Source organism: Delphinus delphis, chromosome 20, assembly GCF_949987515.2.
Source record: "Delphinus delphis chromosome 20, mDelDel1.2, whole genome shotgun sequence".
NCBI classification, from domain to species: Eukaryota; Metazoa; Chordata; class Mammalia; order Artiodactyla; family Delphinidae; genus Delphinus; species Delphinus delphis.
This window is the reverse complement of record NC_082702.1, coordinates 10,041,020-10,065,158: the sequence shown is the minus strand read 5'-3', so window position 1 is coordinate 10,065,158 and position 24,139 is coordinate 10,041,020. Positions and strand designations below refer to the sequence as shown.

The 24,139-nt window shown below is 53.0% G+C and overlaps 2 protein-coding genes across 4 annotated transcripts in view; one reads left to right on the top strand and one right to left on the bottom strand.

The window, feature by feature from the left end:
• Positions 1–11,792, top strand: part of MARK4 (microtubule affinity regulating kinase 4) — a 29,578-nt gene extending 17,786 nt beyond the window's left edge. For 2 of the 3 annotated variants that reach the window (XM_059999326.1, XM_059999325.1), the window contains 5 exons: positions 2,665–2,882; positions 5,252–5,355; positions 7,542–7,820; positions 9,023–9,067; positions 10,476–11,792. In XM_059999326.1, coding sequence (XP_059855309.1) covers positions 2,665–2,882; positions 5,252–5,355; positions 7,542–7,820; positions 9,023–9,067; positions 10,476–10,812 — 983 coding nt within the window. In that variant the 3' untranslated portion in view covers positions 10,813–11,792. Of the gene's footprint in view, positions 1–2,664; positions 2,883–5,251; positions 5,356–7,541; positions 7,821–7,962; positions 8,043–9,022; positions 9,068–10,475 lie in introns of all 3 variants that reach the window. The other variant, XM_059999327.1, reaches the window with a different exon arrangement.
• A 3,204-nt stretch (positions 11,793–14,996) lies between these two features.
• CKM (creatine kinase, M-type) lies at positions 14,997–23,845 on the bottom strand. Its single transcript, XM_059999330.1, has 8 exons — positions 23,820–23,845; positions 21,548–21,766; positions 20,498–20,652; positions 19,844–19,976; positions 17,737–17,908; positions 16,660–16,783; positions 16,055–16,244; positions 14,997–15,534 (listed from the first exon to the last, which is right to left on the bottom strand). Exons 2-8 carry the CDS (start codon positions 21,738–21,740, stop codon positions 15,356–15,358), a joined length of 1,146 nt encoding a protein of 381 aa, XP_059855313.1. The 5' UTR covers positions 21,741–21,766; positions 23,820–23,845; the 3' UTR covers positions 14,997–15,355.
• Between the last annotated feature and the right edge of the window lie 294 nt (positions 23,846–24,139).

The window sequence follows — 24,139 nt, the reverse complement described above, 5'->3', positions numbered from 1 at the left end:
GTCAGGGCTCTCTGGCTGGCAAGCGGCAGAAACCTGCTCGCACCACCTGCAGCGAAGGGAGGAGTGCCTTATAAAGGGGCAGGGAAACTGCGTGAAATTTGGAGGCAGTCAGGCTCAGTAAGGGGTTAGAAACTGGAAAAGCAGCCAGACCCAGAGCAGACACTCTGTGTCTTGCTTCTTCTCTGCTCGTCTGTTTTTTCCTTTCTTTCTTACATATCCTGCCTTATCTTTTTCCCAGTCTCTTAACTCCTTACAACTCGGTTTTAGAGGCCAGCTCAAATAATAGCTGGAATCTCTTTGGTCCACTTGATATCAGGTCCAGTTGGGATCAATCCACTTGACTAGGACACAGGATGACACATTGTACAAAATGGCTGCTGAGAGCCTGCCCTCTGGCCTCTCCTCCTTACGTACTAGTGGGAAGGGAGTGGGCAGACACCTGATTGCATCCCACATTCTGCAACTAACATATATCTCATCCCCTGCAGACAACAGACCCACCGCCACTACCACCACAAATGAGACATGGGAACTTCCAAGAGGTCTCTTGCCTATACCCTCATCAAATGTTAATCATCCCCACTATTTTTCAACAGCTTTATTGAGATATAGTTCACATACATTGAAAGTGTGCAGATCAGTGGCGTTAGTATACTCACAGATTTGTGTATCCTTCACCACAGTCAACTTTAGAACATTGTCAGTACCCCATAAAGAAACTCCATAACCCTTATTCATCTATTTCAAATCTCCCATCCAGCCCAACCTCCAGCCTCTGACAACTACTAATCTATTTACTATCTCTGTAGATTTTCCTAGTCTGGACATTTCATATGAATGGAATCATACAGTATGTGACCTTTTGTGACTGGATTCTTTCACTTAGCATCATGTTTTCAAGGTTCATCTGTATCGTAGCAGTATCAGTGCTTCATTTTTTTATGGCCGAATAATATTCCATTGCGTGGATATACCATATTTTGTTTATCCATTCATCAGCTGAGGGTCATTTGGGTTGTTTCCACCTCTGGTTACTATGAATAGCATTGCTGTGTACATTCATGTACAAGTTTTTGTGTAGATGTATGATTTCATTTCTCTTGGGCAAGTACCTAGGAGTGGAATTGCTGAGTCATATGGTAACTCTACGTTTAACAGTTCAGGAACTGCCAAGGTGATTTCCAACTTTCCGTTATTTTTGCAGCCCTACTTCTCTCTAGGGGTGAAATTCTTTACTCTGGGACGGGCACTAGTACAGGGAGAGGGGAGTCAGGGAAGCTTAGCATCAGTTCTGAGCAGAACCTGCTTTGTTCTGGTTGGTCAAGCCGTTCCCCTCCCCTGGATCTCCTTTTCCCCACCTATAATAGCGAGATTGGCCCAGAGAGTCCCTAAGAAGCTTGTGCCTCCAGCATCCTACGGTTAGAACATGGTAACCTTTAAAAATAACCCACATGGAGACCTTCTGGGTTCTGGGGTTCTCAGGATAAAAGATGGTTTATGAGTGTCCTGTGTCCATCGTTGTAGAGCTTGTTATGGTTCTGGGACTTTTGCGCATTAAGTTCCCTGAGGATTTAACATGCAGAAGTTCTGACTCTCTGAAGTTCTAGAACAAGTTTAACCCCCGGGTTCTACAACTGTAAATTCCCAAGATGTTCTAAAGGACAGAATTTGTTTTGGTTTGTTTTTGAAACTGTTACACTCACATCCTTCAAAACTTGATAGCGCAGGAAGGGTAGATGGTAAAAAAGTCTTTGTCCTACACGTATCTCGCAGCCACCATTACCGGTTTTATATCAATTCTTTCAGAGAAGTTTCATTCATATATAAATATATAAAGAGAAAGATGTGAAAAGAAGGAGAAAGAGAAAAATTTTTAACTGCATAAAGATGGATAAATACAATATTAATATATTAATATGCTATAAAGATATATTCCCCCCTTTTAATAGAAACAATAGCCTTTGGGCAACATTCATTTATAAACAAGTATAGATAAATAGATATAGTTAAACACTTCTCCCCCTTTTTTTTTTTTTTTTTTTTTTGCGGTACGCAGGCCTCTCACTGTTGTGGCCTCTCCCATTGCGGAGCACAGGCTCCGGATGTGCAGGCTCAGCGGCCATGGCTCATGGGCCCAGCCGCTCCGCGGCATGTGGGATCTTCCCAGACCAGGGCACGAACCCACGTCCCCTGCATCGGCAGGCGGACACTCAACCACTGCGCCACCAGGGAAGCCCTTTTCCCCCTTTTTATACACATGATAGCCCACTGTAGACCTCATACCTTGCCTTGCCTTTTCTACCTCACAATCTATCTTGAAGATCTTTCTGTATTGGAACATTTTTTATAGTTGCATAGTATTCCATTGTGTGACAATATCTTGACTTACTTAGTTATCCCCATATTAAGGGGCATTTAGCCTGTTCCCAATCTTTTGGCCTGAAAAAAAAAAGAAGAAGGATGCAGTGAATAACCTGTATGTGTGTCATGTCATTTATGTGGAGCTTCTGGGTCAGTATATATGTTGTCACTTAGGTATTATCAGAATGGCCCATGCAAAGGTTGTAGCCTATGTGAGGAATTCTAAGGTTCTAAGGATCATCTGGAGTATGTTTTGGCTTTTCCAGGTGACGCCAACCCTAAACTGTCCCCTCCCTCTACCAGGTGGCCCATCCCCTGCACCCCTGCACCCCAAGCGCAGCCCAACCAGCACAGGGGAGGCGGAGCTGAAGGAGGAGCGCCTGCCAGGCCGGAAGGCGAGCTGCAGTGCCGCGGGGAGTGGGAGCCGAGGGCTGCCCCCCTCCAGCCCCATGGTCAGCAGCGCCCACAACCCCAACAAGGCAGAGATCCCAGAGCGGCGGAAGGACAGTACGAGCACCCCTGTGAGTGGAGGGGCTGGGGGATGGGACCAGGGGTGCCACCACCTGTGGCCCAGCCTATCGATGCCACCTGGGTCACATTTTTCAGACTCTGCCGTTTCCCATCCTGTTCCCCAGACCACCACATGGGACTCTTTGTTTTATCCGTTCAGTCGTTCACTCAACAGACATTTATTGAGTGCTCTCTCTGCCTAAGCTTGTACTTGATTCTAGTGTATAAATTAGGATTCAGTGTCAGAAAGAAGTTCGACGGGAAGGAATTAATACGGGGAATTAGGTGTGGTGCTTATACAATTGTAGGAAGGGCTGGAGGGGCAGGCAATAGACAAGACCTACAAGAATGACATATTGCCACAGCAGAATTGACCCACCAAGGGAGCTGCCGCCTCTGAGGCCACCTCTAGCTCTGTTGAATTCAAGAACACACAGTCATGGCTGCAATGCAAGACTCAGAAACTTCATTCTCCAGAAGAAGAGCCTCTGCTGCCCAGAAGTCTGGAGAACTGGCACTGGTGCCCTGCTGAAGCAAAGACCCTCATCTCACGGATTTGCCTGTGTGAGCCCAAGTCAAAGGGGGCAAGAAAGTGGCTGCCACCCCTTTTCCACCTTGCAGATCATGAGTGCAAAGATTGGCAGAACCCATTCATATCCAGAACCTGGGCTGCAGAGGAGTTTCTGGGGAATGTAGCGTTCAGCTTTGTTGCTTCTACAGCTCCTTAGTATAACATAATACAAGCTAAGGGAGCCAAAATATCCTCCTCATCAGAGACAAGGATGGAGACAAGTTACAGGAAGGTGGTCAGGACGCTGAAGCTACATAGACCAGAGTTTGAATTACATTGATGAGCTGTGTGACCTTGAGCAAGTAACTTCCCCTCTCTGAGCTTCACTGCTCCACCCTGTGAAAATGAGCTCATCAAAAACGTGGGTTGTTGGGAGGATCTTGTACAGTCTTCACACAGTGTCTGGCTCAGTAAGCACTCAGTGAATGAGAACTGTTGTAATTGTTGAAATAAACCCACACTTTAAGAAAGTAGAAGAGGAACAGCAAATTACCCCCCGACCCTGCGCACCCAGAAAAGCAGTAGAAGGAAGAAAATAATAAAGAGAAGAAAAGAAATCAATAAAGGAGAAAACAGATGTACCCTAGAGAAAATCAACAAGCCAAAGTCTGATTCTTTGAAACGATTAATAAAATCAATGGACCCCTAGCAAGACTAATTAATAAAAAAGACAGTACGTGACATTGTAAATCAACTATACTTCAATTAAAAAAACTAAAAGAAAAAATACAGCAAACACAAAATTACCACTATCAGAAGTGAAAAAGGGAACTTTGTTCTAACATAAAAAGGTAGTAAGATGGCATTAGGAACTACTCTATGCCAATAAATTTGACAACTTAGACAAAACGGACAAACGTCTTTAAAAACACAGTTAACCAAAACTGACACGAGAAGAAATAGAAAACCTGAACAGTCTCAACATCTTCCCATAAAGAAAACTCCAGACCCAGATGGCTTTAAGCTGGTGGAAGTCTTCCACACACTGAAAGAAGGAATAATACCCAACTTAGGCAGACTTCCAGAGGGGAGAAAGAGGGATCGCTTTCCAACACATTTTGTGAGGCAACAGAATCCTGATATGCCATTCCTGTCCTCGGAGAGCTCGGTGCAGTAGGGGCTGGGGACCACAGATGTGGTCAATCAGAGTGATCAAGGCTGTAGCAGGGAGTGCAGCTGACTCAGCCTGGGGCCAGGGCACGGATATATGATGAACTGACACCTGAAAGATACCTAAGAGTGAGTCAGAGGGAAAGACAGGAGGAATAACCAAGCAGATAAGACAGCACGTGCAAAGGCCTTTATGAGGAGAGACAGCACGGCATGAATAAGTATGTTTTTCAAAGTTTAACGTGGCTAGAGGTGGGGGAGAGCTGGGAGAGGAGAGGGGGGCGAGGCTGCCCCCTGGGAACCTTCCCTGACCTTCTCTCCTCCCAGCTCCAAGGCCTTCTATGACTCTCAGCCTACATGGCTGGGATGGCCCACTAACCCTTCATGTCTTTAGCCAAAGTACAATAAACCACCTACTCACTTTCAGTTCACACACAGGCCCCTGCCTCATTCTTTTTATTTTTATTTATTTCTTTATTATTATTATTTTTGGGCTGCGCCTTGCAGCATGCGCAATCTTAGTTCCCCGACCAGGGATCGAACCCGGCCCCCTGCATTGGGAGCACGGAGTCTTAACCACTGGACTGCCAGGGAAGTCCTCCCTGCCTCGTTCCTAATGAGGGAGGCCATAGAGGGTAAAGGGGGATTAAGGGGTGTCCCTTTGCTCCCTCACTCTCCTCCCGGCCTTGTCTTCTGCAGAACAACCTCCCCCCCAGCATGATGACCCGCAGAAACACCTACGTTTGCACAGAACGCCCGGGGGCTGAGCGCCCATCCCTGTTGCCAAATGGCAAAGAAAACAGGTATGGAGGGAGGGCAGCAACAGGGAGGGGGCAGTGGGGTGTAGGTGAGCAGGGCCCCCTTGATCTCAGATGATAGATGCGGGGAGGGGTGCCATGGGGACTGGGGAGTCTGTGTCTGCCCTTCCCTTGGCAGAATCTACCCACGTCCTCCCTCTCCCAGACTCCCCTGAAAATCCTCCACCCTTAATTAATTAGTCATCAGCACCAGGAAAGCAGTCTGCCCCATTCTCTGCCTACGAGCCTTGGGAACCTGAGTTGATTCTTTTTTTTTTTTTTGAATGATCCATTTTTAGAGCTGGAGAGAAGCCCCAGATTGTCACAGCTTCAACATCCTCTGGTTGGCTGGGTTTCAAACTTCTTTGCCTGAGTCTGTTCTGTCTCTTTCAGCTGGCATGTGAGGGAAACCAGCACAGACTGGCTGGAGCATAAAAAGGGAATGAATTGGTTCACATCACAGTTCAAGTCTGGGAGTGGGGCAGGCTTCAGGATAATGACACTGCCGCCCACCAGGACTGGCAGGCATGACGCCGAGGTGCCCTCTGGGAAGCACCTGATAAACAGATGCAGGTGTTACTGTTTGTGGGGGGGCAAGGTAATGGAGTGGTTGAGGGCAGTGATTCTGTGGCTCCTCAGCTCTGAGTTTGAATCTTGCCTCTTAGCTCTTCGGCAGGTGTCTGAGCCTCCATTTCCTCCTGTGTAAGATGGGGCTGATGTTCTCTGCCTCCAGACCCTATTAGAGGGATCCAGTGGAGATCAGGTGTGTCCTTGTACCTGGCACAGGGTCTGAGACACAGAAGGCATTTGATGAGTACGAGCTTTTTTGTGGTTGTTAAATAAAAATAAGAACAGCCAACATGTTTCAAGCAGTAACCATGTGCCAGGCCTCTGTACATTAGCTAGTTGAATGCCCCTAACAATTCTATGAGGTCGATCCTGGTATCTCCATTTTACAGCTGAGGAAATGAGGCATAGATAGCTTAAGTAACTTGTCCAAGGCCACACAGCTGGTAAGTCAAGGAGCAAAGATTCCAGACTGACTCCAGAATCTGTACTTGTAATCACTATAACATATGGCCTCCCAGTTCTGGCCGAGAGATAGTGTATAGTTAGATTATAGATTCAGGAATGAAAAGACCCCAGAGTGCAGTGGATGAGACGGAGGTTTAGTCCTCTGTGATGCAACCATCCAGAGGTAGGAGGGGGTGTCCTCCAAGGATTCAGGACCAATTTCAACATGAGGCTGCAGCTCTGGACCTGAGGCCACTGCACCAGTTACCACTGTTTCGCAACCAGCAAGTAGGGTGGAAAGAAAGTGGAGTGCAAACTGCTTTCTTTTTAGAGGCATGACCCAGAAATGGTACAAAGCACTTCTGTTTATATTCTGTTGGCCAGAGCATGGTCACATGACCACCCCGAGCTGCAAGGGAGGCTGGGAAATGTAGTATCTGGCTGGGCAGCCATGTGCAATGTTCATACTCTAAGGGGTTTGGTCACTAAGAGTAAAACAAGGTGTATGGATTCTGGGAGAGAGGTAGTGGTATCTGCCAATCAGGGCTCCCTCTTTGAGATCCAGGCTCGTCCCGGCTCCCTAGGATAGAAACTGGAGGTCTGGCTCCTGCTGTCAGGACTGGGAGCCTTAGAGGGCCTGGAGGAGGGCCCTGGGATAGTGGATCCACCTCTGCCCACACAGCATCTTGAGAGAGTTAGGGAGAGGGTGCCTTCCTCTTTCTTTTCACCTGTTGAAACGTTTTCATAATGAATGTAGGTCCCCTTGATGTTCACATCTATTCCTTTCCCGCGATTGAATAATAGCAAAGTGTTTGCACAGTTGGTTTGGTTCCTGAGGTTTGGATGGCAAATGGCAAGGGATTCATCCAAACATGTATCTGAATCTATTCAATTGCCGAGTTTGGAGAGAGGAGAATTGGGATAGGGGACAGATGGGAGGGGGCAGAGTTTAAAGAAAGGATGGTTTGAAGGAGGGATGACTTAGGAGTTGAGACGAGGTGGTAAGACAATACTAGGGTTGCACAGCGCACAGCCTGCACAATGTACGCAGCAGCCCTGTCTCTGAGCTCCAGGTTGCTAGAGGTTTCTGATCTCAGGAATGACGAGTGGAGAAGCAGGGGGCTGGGGACTTGGCCTGCCTCAAGGCCCCACCCTGACTTGTACCTCTCTGCCCACAGCTCGGGGACCCCACGGGTGCCCCCCGCCTCCCCCTCCAGTCACAGCCTGGCTCCCCCATCAGGGGAGCGGAGCCGCCTGGCACGCGGCTCCACCGTCCGCAGCACGTTCCACGGTGGCCAGGTCCGGGACAGGCGGGCAGGGGGCGGGGCAGGTGGGGGCGTGCAGAATGGGCCCCCCGCCTCTCCCACACTGGCCCATGAGGCCGCACCCCTGCCCACTGGGCGGCCCCGCCCCACCACCAACCTCTTCACCAAGCTGACCTCCAAACTGACCCGAAGGTGAGCCCCACGGGATGTGGGGTCTGGGGAGCGGGGTGGGGGGCTGACGGGGCCTAACCTGTCTTCTGCTCTACTCTGCCTCTGTATCCCCACGTCTCCTCCTCTTCCTCCGTCACCCTTCGCCTCCCTCCTCACGCTGCAGGGTTACCCTCGATCCCTCTAAACGGCAGAACTCTAACCGCTGTGTTTCGGGCGCCTCTCTGCCCCAGGGATCCAAGATCAGTAAGTCCCCTCCCCGCTCTGCTTTCACTGGCTCTGCCTCTCTATCTGCATGTCTGACCTGTGTGCGGGCCTGGCGGGAGGGGGCGCTGTGAGTCGGGTAGGGGCTCTGGTGGTTCATTTCCTCACTCAGTTAATAAACAATAGTCTGGCCTCTGGAGCCAGGCTCTTGGGGTTCAGACCCGAGCTCTTCTGAGTGCCCTTAAGCAAATGACCTAACTTCTCTGGGCCTTACTTTCCCCTTCCCTGAAGTGGGGATAGTCATAACCGTACCTTCCTCCTAGGGTTGTCGTGCGGTGAGGTATATCACTAAGCGAGGTGATGCACGGACTGAGCTTAAAATCTTGCCTTGGAAAATGCTTTATAAATATTTACTATTACTATTCCTTGAGTGTCTACTGTGTGCCTGGCACCATCGTGGGCCCAGAGTAAAGTGAACAAAAGGGATAAAATCCCTGCCCAGGACATTCTACTAGGGGACCCAGACAGTAAACAATAACTAAGTAAAATATATATACTGTCAGGTAGTGGCAAGTACTAAGGAGAAACAGGAAGCAAGGAAGGGGGGGTCAGGGGTGTGGAGAAGGGAGGGTGCGGTTTTACATGGGGCAGGCCTCACTAAGGAGGCTTCATTTGAGTACAGCCTGAAGGAGGTGTGTGTGTGTGTGTGTGTGTGTGTGTGTGTGTGTGTGTGTCCGTCCTTCTATATGTAGGTATGTGTCTCTGCCCACCCCCGCCCTCTTTTGTCTTCCAAATCCTTCAGTATCTTTCCTTCAACCTGCACTAACCATTTCAGACGGGGCTCCCCTTCTGGGCATGGAGAGGGAGATCAAATCCTGACTCCCAGCCCTCTCCAGCCCAGCTCCATACAGCAGGGGGGGACCAGGGCTGAGGCAGGGGCTGCCCAGAGTCCTGGAACCAGTGGGTTGAGGGAGAGGCCCCTATGTCCAGATTAGACACTCTTCCCCCCTCCCCTCCCCTAGGGTCACAGACGAACCTGAGAGAATCGGGGGACCTGAGGTCACAAGGTGAGTGCATGTGCCTCCTCTGAGTGCCACATCAGCCCCTCCCATTTTGCCTGTCTCAGACCCCACTGGTGTAAGTACCTCACCAGACCCTTAGATGGGGCCCAAGCCTCATCCTCATCCTCCAAGGCCAACTTCCTGAAATGTCCCTATGACCCTCCCTTCTCTGCTGGCTCCTGTTACCCACCCCGCCCCCTTGATTTCCTCTCATTTCCACCTCCATCCCTGAGCATTATCCCTTGACCATCTTTAACTTCAGCCTCTCCCATCTCTAACCCACTCCGCCCCCTGTTGACACCACACCTCCTTTCCCCTCTCATCCAATGAGGCACAAGGGTTGCCAACAGCTCTGGGCCATTGTAGAAACCCTAGTGGAAATAGCGAGCCTCCCCAGCAGTTCCAACAGTCCCAGGACTGAATCTCATTGGCTGGAAATGGGTCACATGTCCATCCCTAAACCCAGGCCTGGGACCAGAAGGGTGGAGTATTCTGATTGGTCATACTTAGTGGTATGCTCATCTTTGAACCAATCACAGTGACCACGGGGGTTGCATGTGACCGGAAGTGAGTCATGTGTTCACCCTTGTGTTCATGCCCCACCTAAACCGGAAAGACTAGATCTGCAGTGCCTCTCAAGGGGAACACTCTTCGTATTTTAGGCAAGACATTTCTTTGATAGGCAGGGCCTTCTCACACATTGCAGAATGTGTATCATTCCTGAACTTCCTGCCCAAACTAATAAATGCTGGCATTGCTCCCATCCCAAGACATTTTAACAGTCAAAAAGCCCCCAGAAGTTTCCTAATATCCCTTGGGGGACAGTACTGCTCCCAGGTGAGAACCCCTAGTCTAGAGTAAGGTAGGTTGGTCCTTCAAGGGAAAATGATTATTACCAGAAGAAGGATATATCAGTTAGGAGACAAGCTGAGCTGCTATAGCAAAGAGACCCCAAAATACAAACAGGAATAAACTTCTCTCACACACAAACCCTGTGTCCAGGCCGGGCTGGCAGGGCCGCTCTGTTCCTGAGGTGATTCACTGTGTTCCCAGGGCTCTTACATCCCCACCCCTAGAGCCCCGTCATCTTCACGGCCCAGGCTAGCTCGTGCTGCAGCCTCACAGGAGGTGGGACAGGAGAGTCCAGGGCGTGCAGTTTCCTTTGAAAAGGGTGATGTGGAGTTGCACCCATCGCTTCCACGCACATCCGGGAATTTGGAGACAAGCCCACACCTGGCTGCAGGGGAGGCTGGGAAATGTAGTCTCCAGCTGATAGCTATAGGTACAGCTGATACTCTGTCACTGGGGTAAAAGAGGTTTTGAGGAGATACCTAGGGGTCTGTCCCAAAGTGGGAACAGTGGGTTACCTTCCTCTTCTCCCCCATCTTTAACCCCTAATATCTTCCCACCTCAGTTGCCATCTACCTTGGGATCAAACGGAAACCGCCCCCCGGCTGCTCCGATTCCCCTGGAGTGTGAAGCTGACCAGCTCGCGCCCGCCCGAGGCCCTGATGGCGGCTCTGCGCCAGGCCACGGCGGCCGCCCGCTGCCGCTGCCGCCAGCCACAGCCGTTCCTGCTGGCCTGCCTGCACGGGGGTGCGGGCGGGCCCGAGCCCCTGTCCCACTTTGAAGTGGAGGTCTGCCAGCTGCCCCGGCCGGGCCTGCGAGGAGTGCTCTTCCGCCGCGTGGCGGGCACTGCCCTGGCCTTCCGCACCCTCGTCACCCGCATCTCCAATGACCTCGAGCTCTGAGCCGTCATGGCCCTGGGTCCCCTCCTCTTTTCCTCTCCCACTTCGCTTCGGCAGGAGAGAAAGGGGGTCAAGGAGGGGATTCTCCCTTTGTCATCACTTCAGTTTCCCTGAAATCGGTCTGGGGGCAGAGATTGTCCCCTCTGCTGTTCTCTGGGGCCGCTGGGCAGGAGAGAAGAGCAAAGGGGCTTCACAGGGGAAGCTGGCGCCTTCCTGGAGCCTCCAGCTCGTCCTGTCCCCCCTCACCCTGCCGCGGGTACCTGAGGAAACTTTGGGGGCAGGGGGGGCAGAAAGGGAAACAGGAAACTTCCATTCCCCCCAACAGCTCAAGAATTAGGCCTTGGGCAGGGGCAAGAAGAGTTGCTGAGCCTAAAGACTGGACGGAGAACTGGGGTGGGTGGGGTTGGGAGTGGGGGTCAGAGAGGCAGATTCCTTCCCCCCCCATCCCCTCCTGCTCGAACCCCCCTTTCCTGCCCCAGGCTGGCGCGGGGCACTTTGTACAAATCCTTGTAAATACCCCGCCCCCTCCCCTCTGCAGAGGCCTCCCGAGGAGCTGCCGCTCTCACCTCCGGTTTTTAAGTTATTACAGCCCCACCCTCCTCCTGTCAGCCCCTCACCTGCAGCCTGTTGCCCAATAAACTTAGGAAGTCCCCCCTCCCCCACGCTGACCCTGGGGTCTTCCTTCCCTGCCCTCACCTGCAAGTGAGATGAAGAGGAGGTGTGTGACTGGGTCAGTGGTTTCTCCTTTCTGAGCCTCGGGTTTTCTCGTCTGCAGAATGGGAGTAGTGGGGGTGTGAGGGTCAAGGATGATGGTGGAAGAGGGCAGGACAGGACTCGGCCTCATCCACGAGGCCCCAGTTCCTATACCGGACCCCCGTTCATCCATTCACATACCCACCCACATGGTATACTGGACTCTAAGCCACTTCTTACTCCAGCAGTACATTTATTCAATAAACAGTCATTGACCGGTGCCTACTCCATGCCAGGCCCAGTGTGGACACGAGACCCAGGGAGCCCCTGTCTGTCGGGGCGGGAGGGGTGTTCTGATAGACACTAGAGAAACCATTGCTTTGGGGGCCACAGAAGAGAAAGTGAGGGGGTTGGGGGAAGGCACTCCAGAGGAACTGGTGCCGGAGTTGGGCTTTGAAGGATGAGTAGGAGTTGACCAGGTACTGGGTGTGCCCTGGGCACAAGCCTGGAAGTGGCAGTGCATGGCATAGCTCAAAGAACTGTGGGTAATTTCAGGGTGGCTGCTATGTTGGGGGTGGGTGGAGAATGAGCAAGAGAAATGCTGTATTAGGACTCATAATCCGTCTACACTTAAGCAAAAAGGTATTTGTTTGCTCACCTCATAGGCCAGGGGTGCCTGACTTCGGGTACATCTGGATCTAGGCAGCAGGCAAGCTCACCTCTGCTTTTTTCAGTGTGAGATTCATTCTAGTAGTTTCATCCATTAGGCACTCCCTGATGGCAGTGATGACCCCAGCAGTTCCAAGCTCTCATCCTTCCAGCTTAGTTGCTGCAGCAGAAAGTCTGCTGATCTTGGACCATGTGATCGTCCCTGGACCAGTTGCTGTGACTCTGGAGTGGCCTGTGCCTAGAACTGGACTTAGAAGGGGCTCCCCAAAGGAAAGTCAAGAGTAGGAGTAGGAGAAGGGAAGTGGAAGCATGATAGACTTAAGCAGTAGAGGGCTGTCCAGTGCAGAAGGGTGGGGCTGCCTCACCTAGGGCCTTGTGGGCCAAAGGGGACAGGCTGGGCTTTCCTCCGAGGGCACTGGGGAGCCATGGAGGGTTGCATGCGGTGAAGAGGCTTAGTCAAACTGCCTCAGTTGCCCATTTAAAGCATAGTAGGGTCAACTGTTGTATTCTTCATGGAGCTGACAGGAAAGTCAAATGAGAAATGAAGGGTGGTAAAGATTAAAGAGTGGCCAGTGTTGAAAAATTCTGGGTCTGGGGCAGAACCAAAGTCCTGTCGTGAGTGAGGCCAGAATAGGACTCTGGGCAGAGAGAGAGAGAGAGAGAGGGAGGGAGGGAGGGAGGGAGGGAGGCAGGTACCATTTGTGGTAGGTAGGAGGGAGGCAGGTACCATCCTGTGAGCCCTGCCCCCCTCCCCAGTGAGGTCAATTCTTCCGCCAGGCCCTCCCAAACATACCCACTCCTTCTCCCCATTCCATTGCTACCCCTGTTCTACAGTTGAGAGGGTAGAAAAATGAGGTGTGTGTAGGGGGAACCGACCCTGTCACGAAACCTCAATCCCGGAGGGCTTCCTTTGTGCCCAGCCCTGTGCTGGGGACACAGTGGTGACCAAAACAGCCCCAGCCCTGCCCTCATGGAGCTCACAGCCCAGTGGAGGAGACAGCCGTGTCCTCAGTGCTCCAGAGTGAGCAGGGCCGGTATGGGGGAGTCCAGAGCCCGCAGGAGTGCAAAGGGGGAAACTGCCCTAGCCAGGGAGGGCTTCCTGGGAGGGACAGCTTGGCTGTGACGGAGAGAACGATGAGCAGCTAACTAACCAGACATGGCGGGCTGTGGGTCATGTATTCTAGGCAGAGGGAACAGCAGGTACAATGGCTGGGAAGCAAGAAAGCATACAGGTCCTTCAGCAAATGACACATGACTTGAGTGAGTATAGAGTCACTGTGAGAGATGAGGCTGGAGGTGCCGGCAGGGCCTTGAAGGTTGTGGAGAGGCGCCTGGGCTTTGTGCCAAGGGTACTGGGGAGCCATGGCAAGGCTGTAAGGGAGAGGCAGGGGCAGGTTTGTGCTGTGAAGGGAGGGAAGGAATCGGGTCAGAAGAGTAGCGAGGAGGTCAGGACCGGGACAGAAGGTGAGGAGAGAAGGGGTGGACCTCAGCCTTATGAGGCGAAATGGGCGGGACAGGCACGGTAGCCGCCGAGTGCCTGGCCTCTGGGTTTGGCTGGCTCAGGCCCTACTGGCTGGAGTGTGTGTGGTCTGTGTGGCCTCAGGGGTGGAGCTGGGATGAGTGATGGGATCGTCATTGGGGGATAGTATTGTAAAGGGCATCCCCATGTCTAACAGCCCCTGCGCGCCTCGACCTTTGGGGTCTCTTCTAACCTCTCTGTTTTGGTAATCTCTCTGGGAACTCTGACATCCCCGGCCCTCAGTTTCCCCTCTGGAAAACGGAGAGATTTCTTGATCTCTAAGGGCCCTTTACCTATGTGACAAGGTTTGAAAAAGTGCCTCCCCCAGGTCCCTGGGGGCTCTGTCTTCTTAACTCTGCCTCACCTTTTCTTCTGAGGCCTTCGTCTATTTAGGGGCCCACGTGCTATGCCCCAGCAAATGGAGGCCTCAGCCTATTGGGTCAAGTAGAAGTGATTGACGTGGCCAACACCCAATACATGTTCAGATGTTTCTTGACTTCTATTACCTGCTTCTCCCACACGCGACCCCAAGGCCCCTTCCTGCTCTTTTCTGGGACCAAGCTCTCCAAAAGTCCTATCCTTAAAGATTTCACAGGTATGCTCTGACCCAAGCCCCAGTCTGGAGGAGGAAACAGCTTGGGCAGACATTAAGGTGGGAATTGCAGGGTGTAAGGAACAAAAGAGTATATAGGGGAATCATGGGGAAAGAACTAGAAGGATGAGCCTTCAGCAAATGGTATGAATTTGTTTGGCCTTGAAGAATCGCACTTAATACGAGAGCGTTCTAGGCGACGTCGGGAGCCATGGCAGGTTCTCGAGCGAAGTAAGGAAAGTTGGAAACACTGGTAGCCGCTGTAGAGGGCTGAAGTCAGATCGCACAGAAGGAGGCCAGTGAAACGCATAATGAAGTAGACAGTGATGAGATGCATGGGGGGTCTCAAACCGGAGGCCGGGGAGCCAGATTCAAGTCTCAGACATTTTCTTTGGCTTCCGTTTCTCCCTCGCGAGGACCCTGTGTTTGAGATCTGAGAGTGAGTGATGGGGAGCCGAGGCTGGGAAGGGCCCAAGCTCGGCGGTGTGACCCTGGACCACACCTCTCCGGGTCTCAGATTCCCCATAGAGCTTTGTAATGTTTGGATCAGACTCTGTACCCTAACTTTGCCTCATTTTAGAGATGGGATAAAGCATGTCTAGCCCTAGGACATGCCTAGAGACGGCAAACCGCTTCGAGGTCACACAGTAGCCAATTACAAAAGTCTTTCCTCCTCCTCTTCCTCCTCCCCCCCATAACTATCGCACACAACGCTAAGGCCACCATTGCTTTTATTTGTTGCTTTGAGCGGAGAAAAAGCATGAGCCGCAGGTGAGCCCGGGTGCTCTCCATTAGCCAGAGTGCCTGATGGTGGGCGGAGCTCAGGGAAAAAGAGAGGAGAGCATAAGGGAGGTTATTCATTGGCCAGAACCCAGAGAATGGAGCCCATTGGTTGGAACTCTGGTTGGAACTGGAACTCGAAGGAGGGTGGATAGAGCCCCCGGTAGACTAAACCTTTATAGGCGGGACTCCGGGAGAAAGGGGCGGGGCAAAGGATGAAGGGCGGGCCTCCGGTGGGCCGGGTCCTCCCTTTGGCTGGGGCTCCAGCAGTCGGCGGCGGGCGGGCAGTGCGCCTACTTCTGGGCGGGGATCATGTCGTCGATGGACTGGCCCTTTTCCAGCTTCTTCTCCATCTCCACCATGAGCTTCACACCATCCACCACCAGCTGCACCTGTTCTACCTCCGACGAGCCCAGCCTATCGGCGTTGGACACGTCGAACACTGAGCCCACGGCGGCCGTATCCACGCCACCTGCGGGAACAGGAGGCCGGGGCTAAGGAGCGAGCAGAGATGCAGGAGCGGGGCCCGGGACGCAACCCCCGTGCCAACGGCGACTGCCGCATGTACTGAGTGAGTGCCTACTGTGTAACGGTTAAGTGCGCGCAGTCTCCTAAGCGTCTGTCTATTCACGGGCCCACATCTCCGGCTTTAGGTACCTCACCCCTCGACCATCCAGCACGGTGGGTAACAGAGTTGAGCCCTGGAGCCGGGCTGCCTGGGGTCGAATCCTGACCATCCTCTCCTCTACAGATTGGAAAGTGAGGTCCCTAGGCGGCCAGGGACATACACAGTGTATATTAATTATATAACCATGATGGTATATTGACTCATCTGAGATAAGGCGTGCTGATGCCTATTTGCAGAGGAAGGAACTGAAGCTACAGAAGGGCAGCCCTTGCCGACCCCCAGAACTCGTGGGGATGCCCCACCTCCCCTTCAGCCGCCGCAAAGGGCCGGCCCCAGAAGCCGCAGGAGGGGATGTAGGCCGCACCTGTGCCCCGCTTCTGCAGGCGCAGACGAGTGAGGATTTCCTCGAATTTGGGATGCTTGCTCAGGTGCGCTAGTTTCACATGCACGCCTCCACGCAGCCCGGTGCCCAGGTTAGATGGGCAGGTGAGCACGTAGCCCAGGTGCTCGTTCCACATGAAGGGGTGGCCGGCTTTCTTGAAGATCTCCTCAATCTGAGGTGGGGGAGAGGACCCTGGATCAGCGCCGGCGGGCGCCCCCAAATACACCGACAACCCGGACAGGGTTCGGAGGGACAGGGTGTGAGAATGTCAGTAGGGGTAGGATTCCGAGGGGGCGGGTCTGGAAGACCTGGAGGCACGAGATTCTGAGGGGAGGGGCCCGACCGCACAGGTGGTGGCAGGATTCTGAGGGGGCTGGGCTTGAGGACGCCGGGAAGGCGGGTTCTTAGGGGCGGGGCTTGAACATAGGGGTGGGGCCGGTTTCTCAAAGGGCGGGGCCTTGGAAAGCGAGTAGGGTGGGTGCTGCGGGGCGTGGCTTGGGTATAGGGAGGAGCCGGGTTCCGAGGGGAGGGGCCCCGGAAGGCAGCTGGGGTGGTCACGTGGAGTCACGCGAGAGGCAGGCACCCACCTTCTGCAACCCCAAGCAGAAGCGGCGGAAAACCTGCTTCATGTTGCCCCCCTTCTCCATGGAGATGACTCGGAGGTGGTCCTCCTCGTTCACCCACACCAGGAAGCTCTTGTTGTCATTGTGCCTAGGTCGGGCGCAGCAAAAGGCTGAGGAATCAGCTCCGCGGGAACCCCATTCCCCTGCGTCTTGCAAACACATACCCACCGCTAGGGGGCAGCGGGCCTGAAGGGCAAGAGGTGGGAGCACCTCAAAGTCTGAGAAGCTAACACCTGTAGACTCTAATGTCACTGGACCTGTGGAATCTCGAATCCTGGGATCAGTGACTTTTAGGGTCTTAATTCTTTGGACAACATTATAGACTCTTAGAATCTCAGAATCTTTGAAAAACGGAAGCCAGGAATCAGAATTGATAGATCTTCCCATCACATTGTGGCATCTCAGAAAGAGTGTTAGAACTGTAAAACTCTAGGACCTGGAAATGTTTGAAACCACTGAATCACAGAACCGGAAATTAGTGGAATCTAAAAATATTTAAAATCTTGAAATCTTACAACCTACACTCTCCAAATCTTTTGAAACCTAGGTCCTCAAAACCTTTTAAAATCTTTGACCACCAGAATCAGGGATTCAAAGATTCATGGAAAGCCCAGCTAGCTAGCAACAACAGCTGGTAATAAAAATCATACTAATGGCCAATATGAGCACTTACTATATACCAGGCACTTTTTCCAATACTTTACATAAATTAACTCAATTAATCCTCACGAGAACCCCCAAAGCTATGAATTGTCATGATCTCCATATTATAGATGGGGAAACTGGGGCAGAGACATGTTAAATCGTGTGCCAAAGGTCACACAGCTCGTAAGTGGCAGCGCTGGGATTTGCATCCAGGGAGTCTGGTTCAAGTCTAAGTTTCAAGTTTCCCAAAATGTGACATGCAGACCACAGGGTGGGCAGGGGTGGAAGGCAAGATCATTCTGGATAATTACTGTTATGGTCTTGACTTTGGTGGAAAGTCATGGGAAGGCTGGAGGAGGCAGGGGAGAAGGGGGCCATAGGGCAGGGGCGCCTCACCAGATGCCACGGGCATCGGGCCAGTCTCGGGCCATGCCTGAAGCCAGCAGCAGCGGGGACACGGGCTTGTCAAATAGGAAGTGGTCGTCGATGAGCTGCTGTTGTTCCTTGTCTGTCATGTTCTTCAGAGGATAGTATTTCCCCTTGAACTCTCCCGTCAGGCTGTTGAGGGCTGAGGGGCCGCAGGAAGGAGTGGTCAGCAACCTGCCCCACCTCAAGTGGGGCGCAGGCCCACACTGCTACCCCTAACGGCCCTGGACCTTGGCCCTCTGGAGGTGCTAAAGGCGCCTAAACACTGTGTCTAAACCCAAATTCATGACCCCTCCCCAAAACGTGCTCCTCCCCTGTCTGCCCTGGGAAAACCCACACCAAGTGCTCAAGACAAAAGACATGGATTCTCCCCTTCCCGCCACCAAGCCTCACATCCAGTTCACCTGCGAGCAGTAGTGTACTGGCGCCTGCTCCTGCTGGCTGGCAGGACAGGGAGTCAGAGTCTCAGGAATCCGGGAGCCATCAGTAAACATTATTATAGTATAGTATTTATAGTATTTATAATGTTTATATAATGTTTATAGTATTATAAACATTATTATATAATGTTTATAGTATTTATAAACATTATTATAGTATAGTATTTATAGTATTTGTACATATTCATATGTATTCATACAACATAGTAAATATGTAGTATGTGTATAATAAATATATTTATATAATACATATACATATTTTTATATATTTTATACATTATTTGTATAATACACCACATAATATATTCTATATCATATACTATATACTATATTATGTTGTTAAAAATAAATTATAAAAACTTACAGTTAAATAAATTATATTTAAAACATAGGGAATAAATACTCAGAACTATCACTTTCTAATGATTTTGCTACACTTACTATTTTCTATGTTCCTGAAGCTATTCTCATCCCCTGTAGCTGTATGTTGGAAATGCTACATAACGATGTGCTACTGCACATTGCCTCCCATTGCCCAGCTCTGTATGATGTCACGTGATTAGCTTACAATTGGCCACAGAAGGAGAGTTTACACCAGAGAAATTGGTAGTTGCTGGCTGCAAATCAGGGCTTGTTTTTTTCTGTTTGGGTTTTTTGTTTTTGTTTTTTCTTTGAGAGCCAATTGTTAAACATTTAGCGGAACAACACTGCCTGCCAGCCCTAATAGTTCTACCTCCCAAACATACCCACTCTTTCTCCCCATTCCATAGCTACCCCTCACCCCCAACCCGGACAGCTGCAGTTGCCCCCTCTCAGCCTCTCTCCTACCTTTGCCCACTGTCTGCTCCCTGCACAGCAGCCAGAGGGACCCATATTAGTCTGAACCTGTCCCTCCTCTGCTCACCACCCTCCCATGCTTTCCTTCTCCCACAGGGTCAAAGCCATAGTCCTCCCAACAGCCCACGAGGCTCTGCACGACCTGGCCACCCACATCCCTCTGACCTCATCTCCTCCCCTCCCGCCGTCAGCCACTTGGCTCCAGGCACACTGGTCTCCTTGCTGTTCCTCCAGCACACCTTCCCACCCCAGGGCCTTTGCACTTGCTGTTCCACCTGCCTGGGATTCTTCCCAAGGTTGGCTTCTTCTTGGCAGTCAGGTCCCAACTCCTTTCTAACGTAGTTCCCGCCAGTCATTCTGGGCCACAACCTTTGTTTCTTGGCTTCATGGCATTTGGGAATTATCTTGTTCTTTTGTTGGTTTCTGCGTTTCCTCTTATCTCCCCACCAGGCTGACAGCTCTGTGAGAGCAGTGACCTTGTCCATCTTATTCATCACGGGAGCCCCAGCTCCCCACACAGAGCCAGAACAACCGTACGTGTTTGCTTAATGGATGAGTGGATGGATGAATAGATGGACGAAGGTCAGGACCCTGGCGCCATTGGGTGTCAAGTCTTGACAGCACCCCCAGGCCTCCACCAGGGGTAATGCTTCCAGCTGTCAGTCACCAAGTACTCATGACTTACCAAGTTCTTTCAGTGTTTTGGAAAATGGGGGCCCAGGGGAGTCCAGAGACCTGCCCACGGAGGAGCAGAGCCACAGCTGGGGGACCCTGGCAGTGTGCGGGGTGGGAGCTCTCACCTTCCACGGCGAGTTTCTCCACGGCCCGGCGCTCCCCGCGGGAGCAGTGGGGGGGCAGCGAGAAGCCCTTGATGCTGCGGCCCGTGCGGACGCGGCTGCTGATCACGTAGTTGGGGTCCAGGTCGTCTCCACCCTAGAGAATGGATGGGGGGGTCAGGGCGGGGCGGGCCATCCTGTGAGCCCTGCCCCCCTCCCCAGCGAGGTCAAGTCCCCCGCCAGGCCCTCCCAGCTCTCTCAGGCTCTCTGCTGCTGCTTTGGCTTCTCCCTCCCCACTGGCCTCCCCCCCCCCCACCCCTTCTCTCTCTCTCCCCATTTTTCTCTCTCCATCTCTGTCTCTGTCTCTCCCTCTTCTACATGTCTGTTTTGTACCTGCCTCCCTCCCTCCCTCTCTCTCTCTCCCTCCCTCCCTCCCTCTCTCTCTCTCTCTCTCTCTCTGTCTCTCTCTCTCCCCCTCTCCCCACCCCCACTGCCCTCAGCCCCATCTCCTTGCCTGACTTCGTGTCTCTCTGTCCCTCTCTCTTCCCATCTCCCTCTGTGTTTCTCTCCATCTCTGTTCATCTCCCTGTCTCTCTGGGTGTCTCCCCCACCTCCTCCCTTCTCCTCATCCCTCTACCCTCTCTCTCCCACCCCTCCCCTCCCCTGGGGGCAGCCAACCTTGAGGTTCTCGTGGTTGAGGTCAGTCTTGTGCTTGTCGGTGGGTTTGTAGCCCCCGTGCCGGTCCTGGATGATGGGGTCAAAGAGGTCCTTGAAAACCATGTAGGACTCCTCGTCACCAGCCACACAGCCCACGGTCATGATGAAGGGGTGACCTGGGGGGGTCGGGGAGGAGGTCAGAGGCGCTCATCCCCAGCAAGGAAGGCCTGGGCTCCCGGGTCCAGTGTAGACTGCGTGTGTATGTGCGTGTGCGTGCAAGGGAATTCACTCGACACCTCTGGGTCAGAACTGAGAAAGCTGAGGGTTGGTAGGAATGGGGAGGGAAGGCTGGGAAAGGTTAAGGTGGCATCTGGGGGGGTGGGAGGAAGGCTGCGGGCAGAACAGAGGAGAAAGAGTCTGGGGGGCCAGTTACTAAAACTATTACCATGTCAGAGTCCCCAAATCATGGAATCTTCCCCTAAAAAATTTCAGAACCTTAGACTATCAGCCCCCACAGATAATGAGAGACTTGAAAGACCCTCTTATTTCCCAAGTGGGGAAACAGAGGCCTGGAGAGAAAGGGCCTCTCCCCTCAATCACACCATGAGTTGGGGGCTAAGGCTAGAAGCCGGGCTCCTGCCCAGTTCCACTCGCCCTGGAGGGGTGTCCTTGGAGAAGGAAGCGCAGGGCTTATGATACCCCCTGTCAGAGTCTGAGTGCTGACGTTGTGCCAGGCGCCGCTCCCTGTGTACTGATGCCTATGTTTTCCCAACGTGGGTGCCCATTTTGCAGGTGAGGAAACTGAGGCCTGGGAGGTGCATTAGCTTCCTCAGGGGAGTCTCACGTTATACTCCTGCACATTTAGCGAGTGGTTTACCGCGTGCCGGACCCTGTCCCAAGCACCTCACCCATCTCAACTCCTCTGTTTCTCACAGCAGCCCCATGGGTATGGTCCCCATTTTACAGATGGGAAAACTGAGACCCAGGGAGGTGGGATGGAGGCCTGGCAGGCAGCCTCCAGAGCAGCCCCCGGCCTTCTGGTCCCTGTGATGTTCCACCGAGGAGGCTTACCTGGGTTGTCCACACCTGTCTGGATGACGTCGTCCAGAGTGAAGCCAGATGGCGTCTCCTTGTCCCGCAGCTTCTTGTAGAGCTCGGGGTTCAGTACCTTGGCCATGTGGTTGTTATGTTTGCTGAGGTCTGGGTATTCCTCCTCAGACTTGAAGTTCAGCTTGTGTTTGTTGTGGGTGTTACTGAACGGCATGGTGGCGGCGTGGGGGACCTGGTGGGCTGGGCCGGAGGAGAAGATTAGCTCACATCCAGTAGAGACCAGCCAAAGAACAGAGCCAGGCTCTGGGGTCAGGCAGGCCTGAGGGTCAGTCCTGACTCCTGTGCTGTGTGACTTGGAGCCAGAGGGATCCCCTCTCTGAGCCCCTGCATCTCGACAGGATGTATCAAGAGTTTTGTGTTAGGATCTTAGCTCCACCGCATCCTGGCAGGTGACCTTAGACTAGTAACCTTGCTAGAGACTCAGTTTCTCCAGCTGGAAAATGGAGGGGGGAACCCCTCAAGCCAGAGTAGTCATCATGGCATGGGTAAGAGTGTAGGTTCTAGACTCAGACAGCCTGGCTTTGAATGCCAGCTCTGCCACTTACAACAAGCTGTGTGACCTTGGGTGAGTTGCTTAACCTCTCTGTGCCTGAAAGTACTCACCTGTAAAATGCGGGTATAATAGCATTCACCTCATGGAGGTGTTGGAAGGATGAAGTGAGTTAATTATGTAAAGCACTTGGAATAGTGCCTGGAACACAATAATCACTTTTTTGCTCAGCTATTGTTATTGTTGTTGTTGTTATTTTAAACTGTGAGGAGCTGGTGAGAAGATGGAGGGTGTTGCTGGCAATGAGTGTGTGAGCAGAAAAGGGACATTCTCTCCATAAAACTTCTTGGGTGCTCAGTCGAGGGATGAGGGGCAGGGTGGGAGTGATGGCTGGGTGCCTGCCCCCACCTCTGTTTGCTGACACCTCTCCTGCAGGGCACAGTAGAAGAACAGCTCAGCCTCTGAGTTTGACAGAACCGGGTTCAAATCCCATCTATGCCATTTCCGGGCTGTGTGACCCCAGGCCAGTTACTCAGCCTCTCTGAGCCTCTGTCCTCTTTGAACCGAACGCTCCGCATGGGGGTGCCGGGAGGATTCTTTGAGCTCAAGCGTGTGGCTGGTTGAGCACAGGCCCCAGCGTGGAGTTGGGGCCTGATACCTAGAGGGGTGGCTGCTATTATTGCTATTATTACTGTTATCCACAAGACCCAGGAGGAGGAGGGACCCCTTGGTGGTGGTGGTAGAGATGGGTTACTCATTCCCAGCTCCAGGAATGGGAAGCGGGTAGGATGGTGGGAAGGGGACGGGGACCAGGGTGAGAGGAAGGCCGAGGCATCAGGCCAAGGGGGATGGAAACCCACGAAAGCCTTTGGACTTGATGTCCAGGGCTGAGGATTTATTTTTAGAGTCTGGCAAACTCCTCCTTCCCCACCGCCACCCCCGCGTTCCAGGGGCTCGGCTTGCACCAAGTCAGCAGGCCAGAGACAGGTGGGCCAGGGTGGCCAGGAGGATATGCATTCAGGCTGTGGGGCTCAAGGGCTTTCCACCCAGAAAGCCCCCTTCAGGGCATGTCCCCACCCCCATCCCTGCTAGGGACAGGCCAGGAGAAGGCACAGAAGCAAGGCTGGTGAGCCCAAGAGACACCAGCAGTCATAGCCCCAGAGCCCCGCACACACACGTCACCACGGACCCCCCAGATCACACCGTACACGGACCCACACTCGCACACATCCAAGCTCAGGGACACACCCAGGATACAGGTACTCATGCAGGAGCCACGGAAAGTTAGACACAAGGTCACACTGTGTGGAACGCCATAGGGACCCACGAGGTCACCAACGCAAAGACCCCACAGTCCCTGCCGTCGCAGAGGCCCTGACAGGTGACACACAGACGCCTCCCACAGTTTATGGTACCCAGTTCTGGTGAAAAACCATCATGAACAAGGCCTGGCCCAAGCCCCTTGCAGGGGGTGACAGCTGGCAGCTGTCAAGACTCCTTCCCATGCTGGAAACCCTCCCCAGGACCCTGTGCCGCAGAGATCACAAGTTACACCGGGAGTCAGGGGCTCACAGGTGGAGGGGACTCTCTGACACAAGGTCCACCTTGCCACACACTGACCCGCCTGTGTGCAGGAGGACATGGGGGAGGACACGTAAGACCCCTTCCAGAGCCAGCTTGGACTCTGATTCCAGAGGAGGACCCCACTCTGGACCCCACCCCAAATCCCACCCCAGGCAGTACCTGGCTGGGATGTGCTGACAGGGGCTGTCTGTGTCCTGGAGGCAACACTGACCCGAAGGAAAGGCCCACAGCCCTGGCCTTATATAGGGGGGAGCCCGGGCTGTGCTATTGGCTGGGAGGGGCTGCCCCCCGGGACAGGGCTGGAAGGCAGCTGAGCCTCTCACCTCACCGCCCAGGCATCGTGCCCACCCGGAACCCAGGCATGCCTCGCGCCCATCCCCATGGCCTTGTATGGGCCGCCCCAGGGTCTGGGCCCAGACCCCCCCCAACCCCCGTCACCACCAAGCTGGTCCCCCGACCAAGTGCTGAGTCGGGCTGGC

Excerpts from the sequence above, each read along its gene's own strand:
- CKM (XM_059999330.1), bottom strand. The coding sequence starts at position 21,740 with ATGCCGTTCAGTAACACCCACAACAAACACAAGCTGAACTTCAAGTCT. Across the intron at positions 20,653-21,547 it reads GACAGGTGTGGACAACCCAG|GTCACCCCTTCATCATGACC; the intron begins GTAAGCCTCCTC and ends CGACCCCCCCAG. Across the intron at positions 16,784-17,736 it reads CCCGATGCCCGTGGCATCTG|GCACAATGACAACAAGAGCT; the intron begins GTGAGGCGCCCC and ends CGCCCGACCTAG.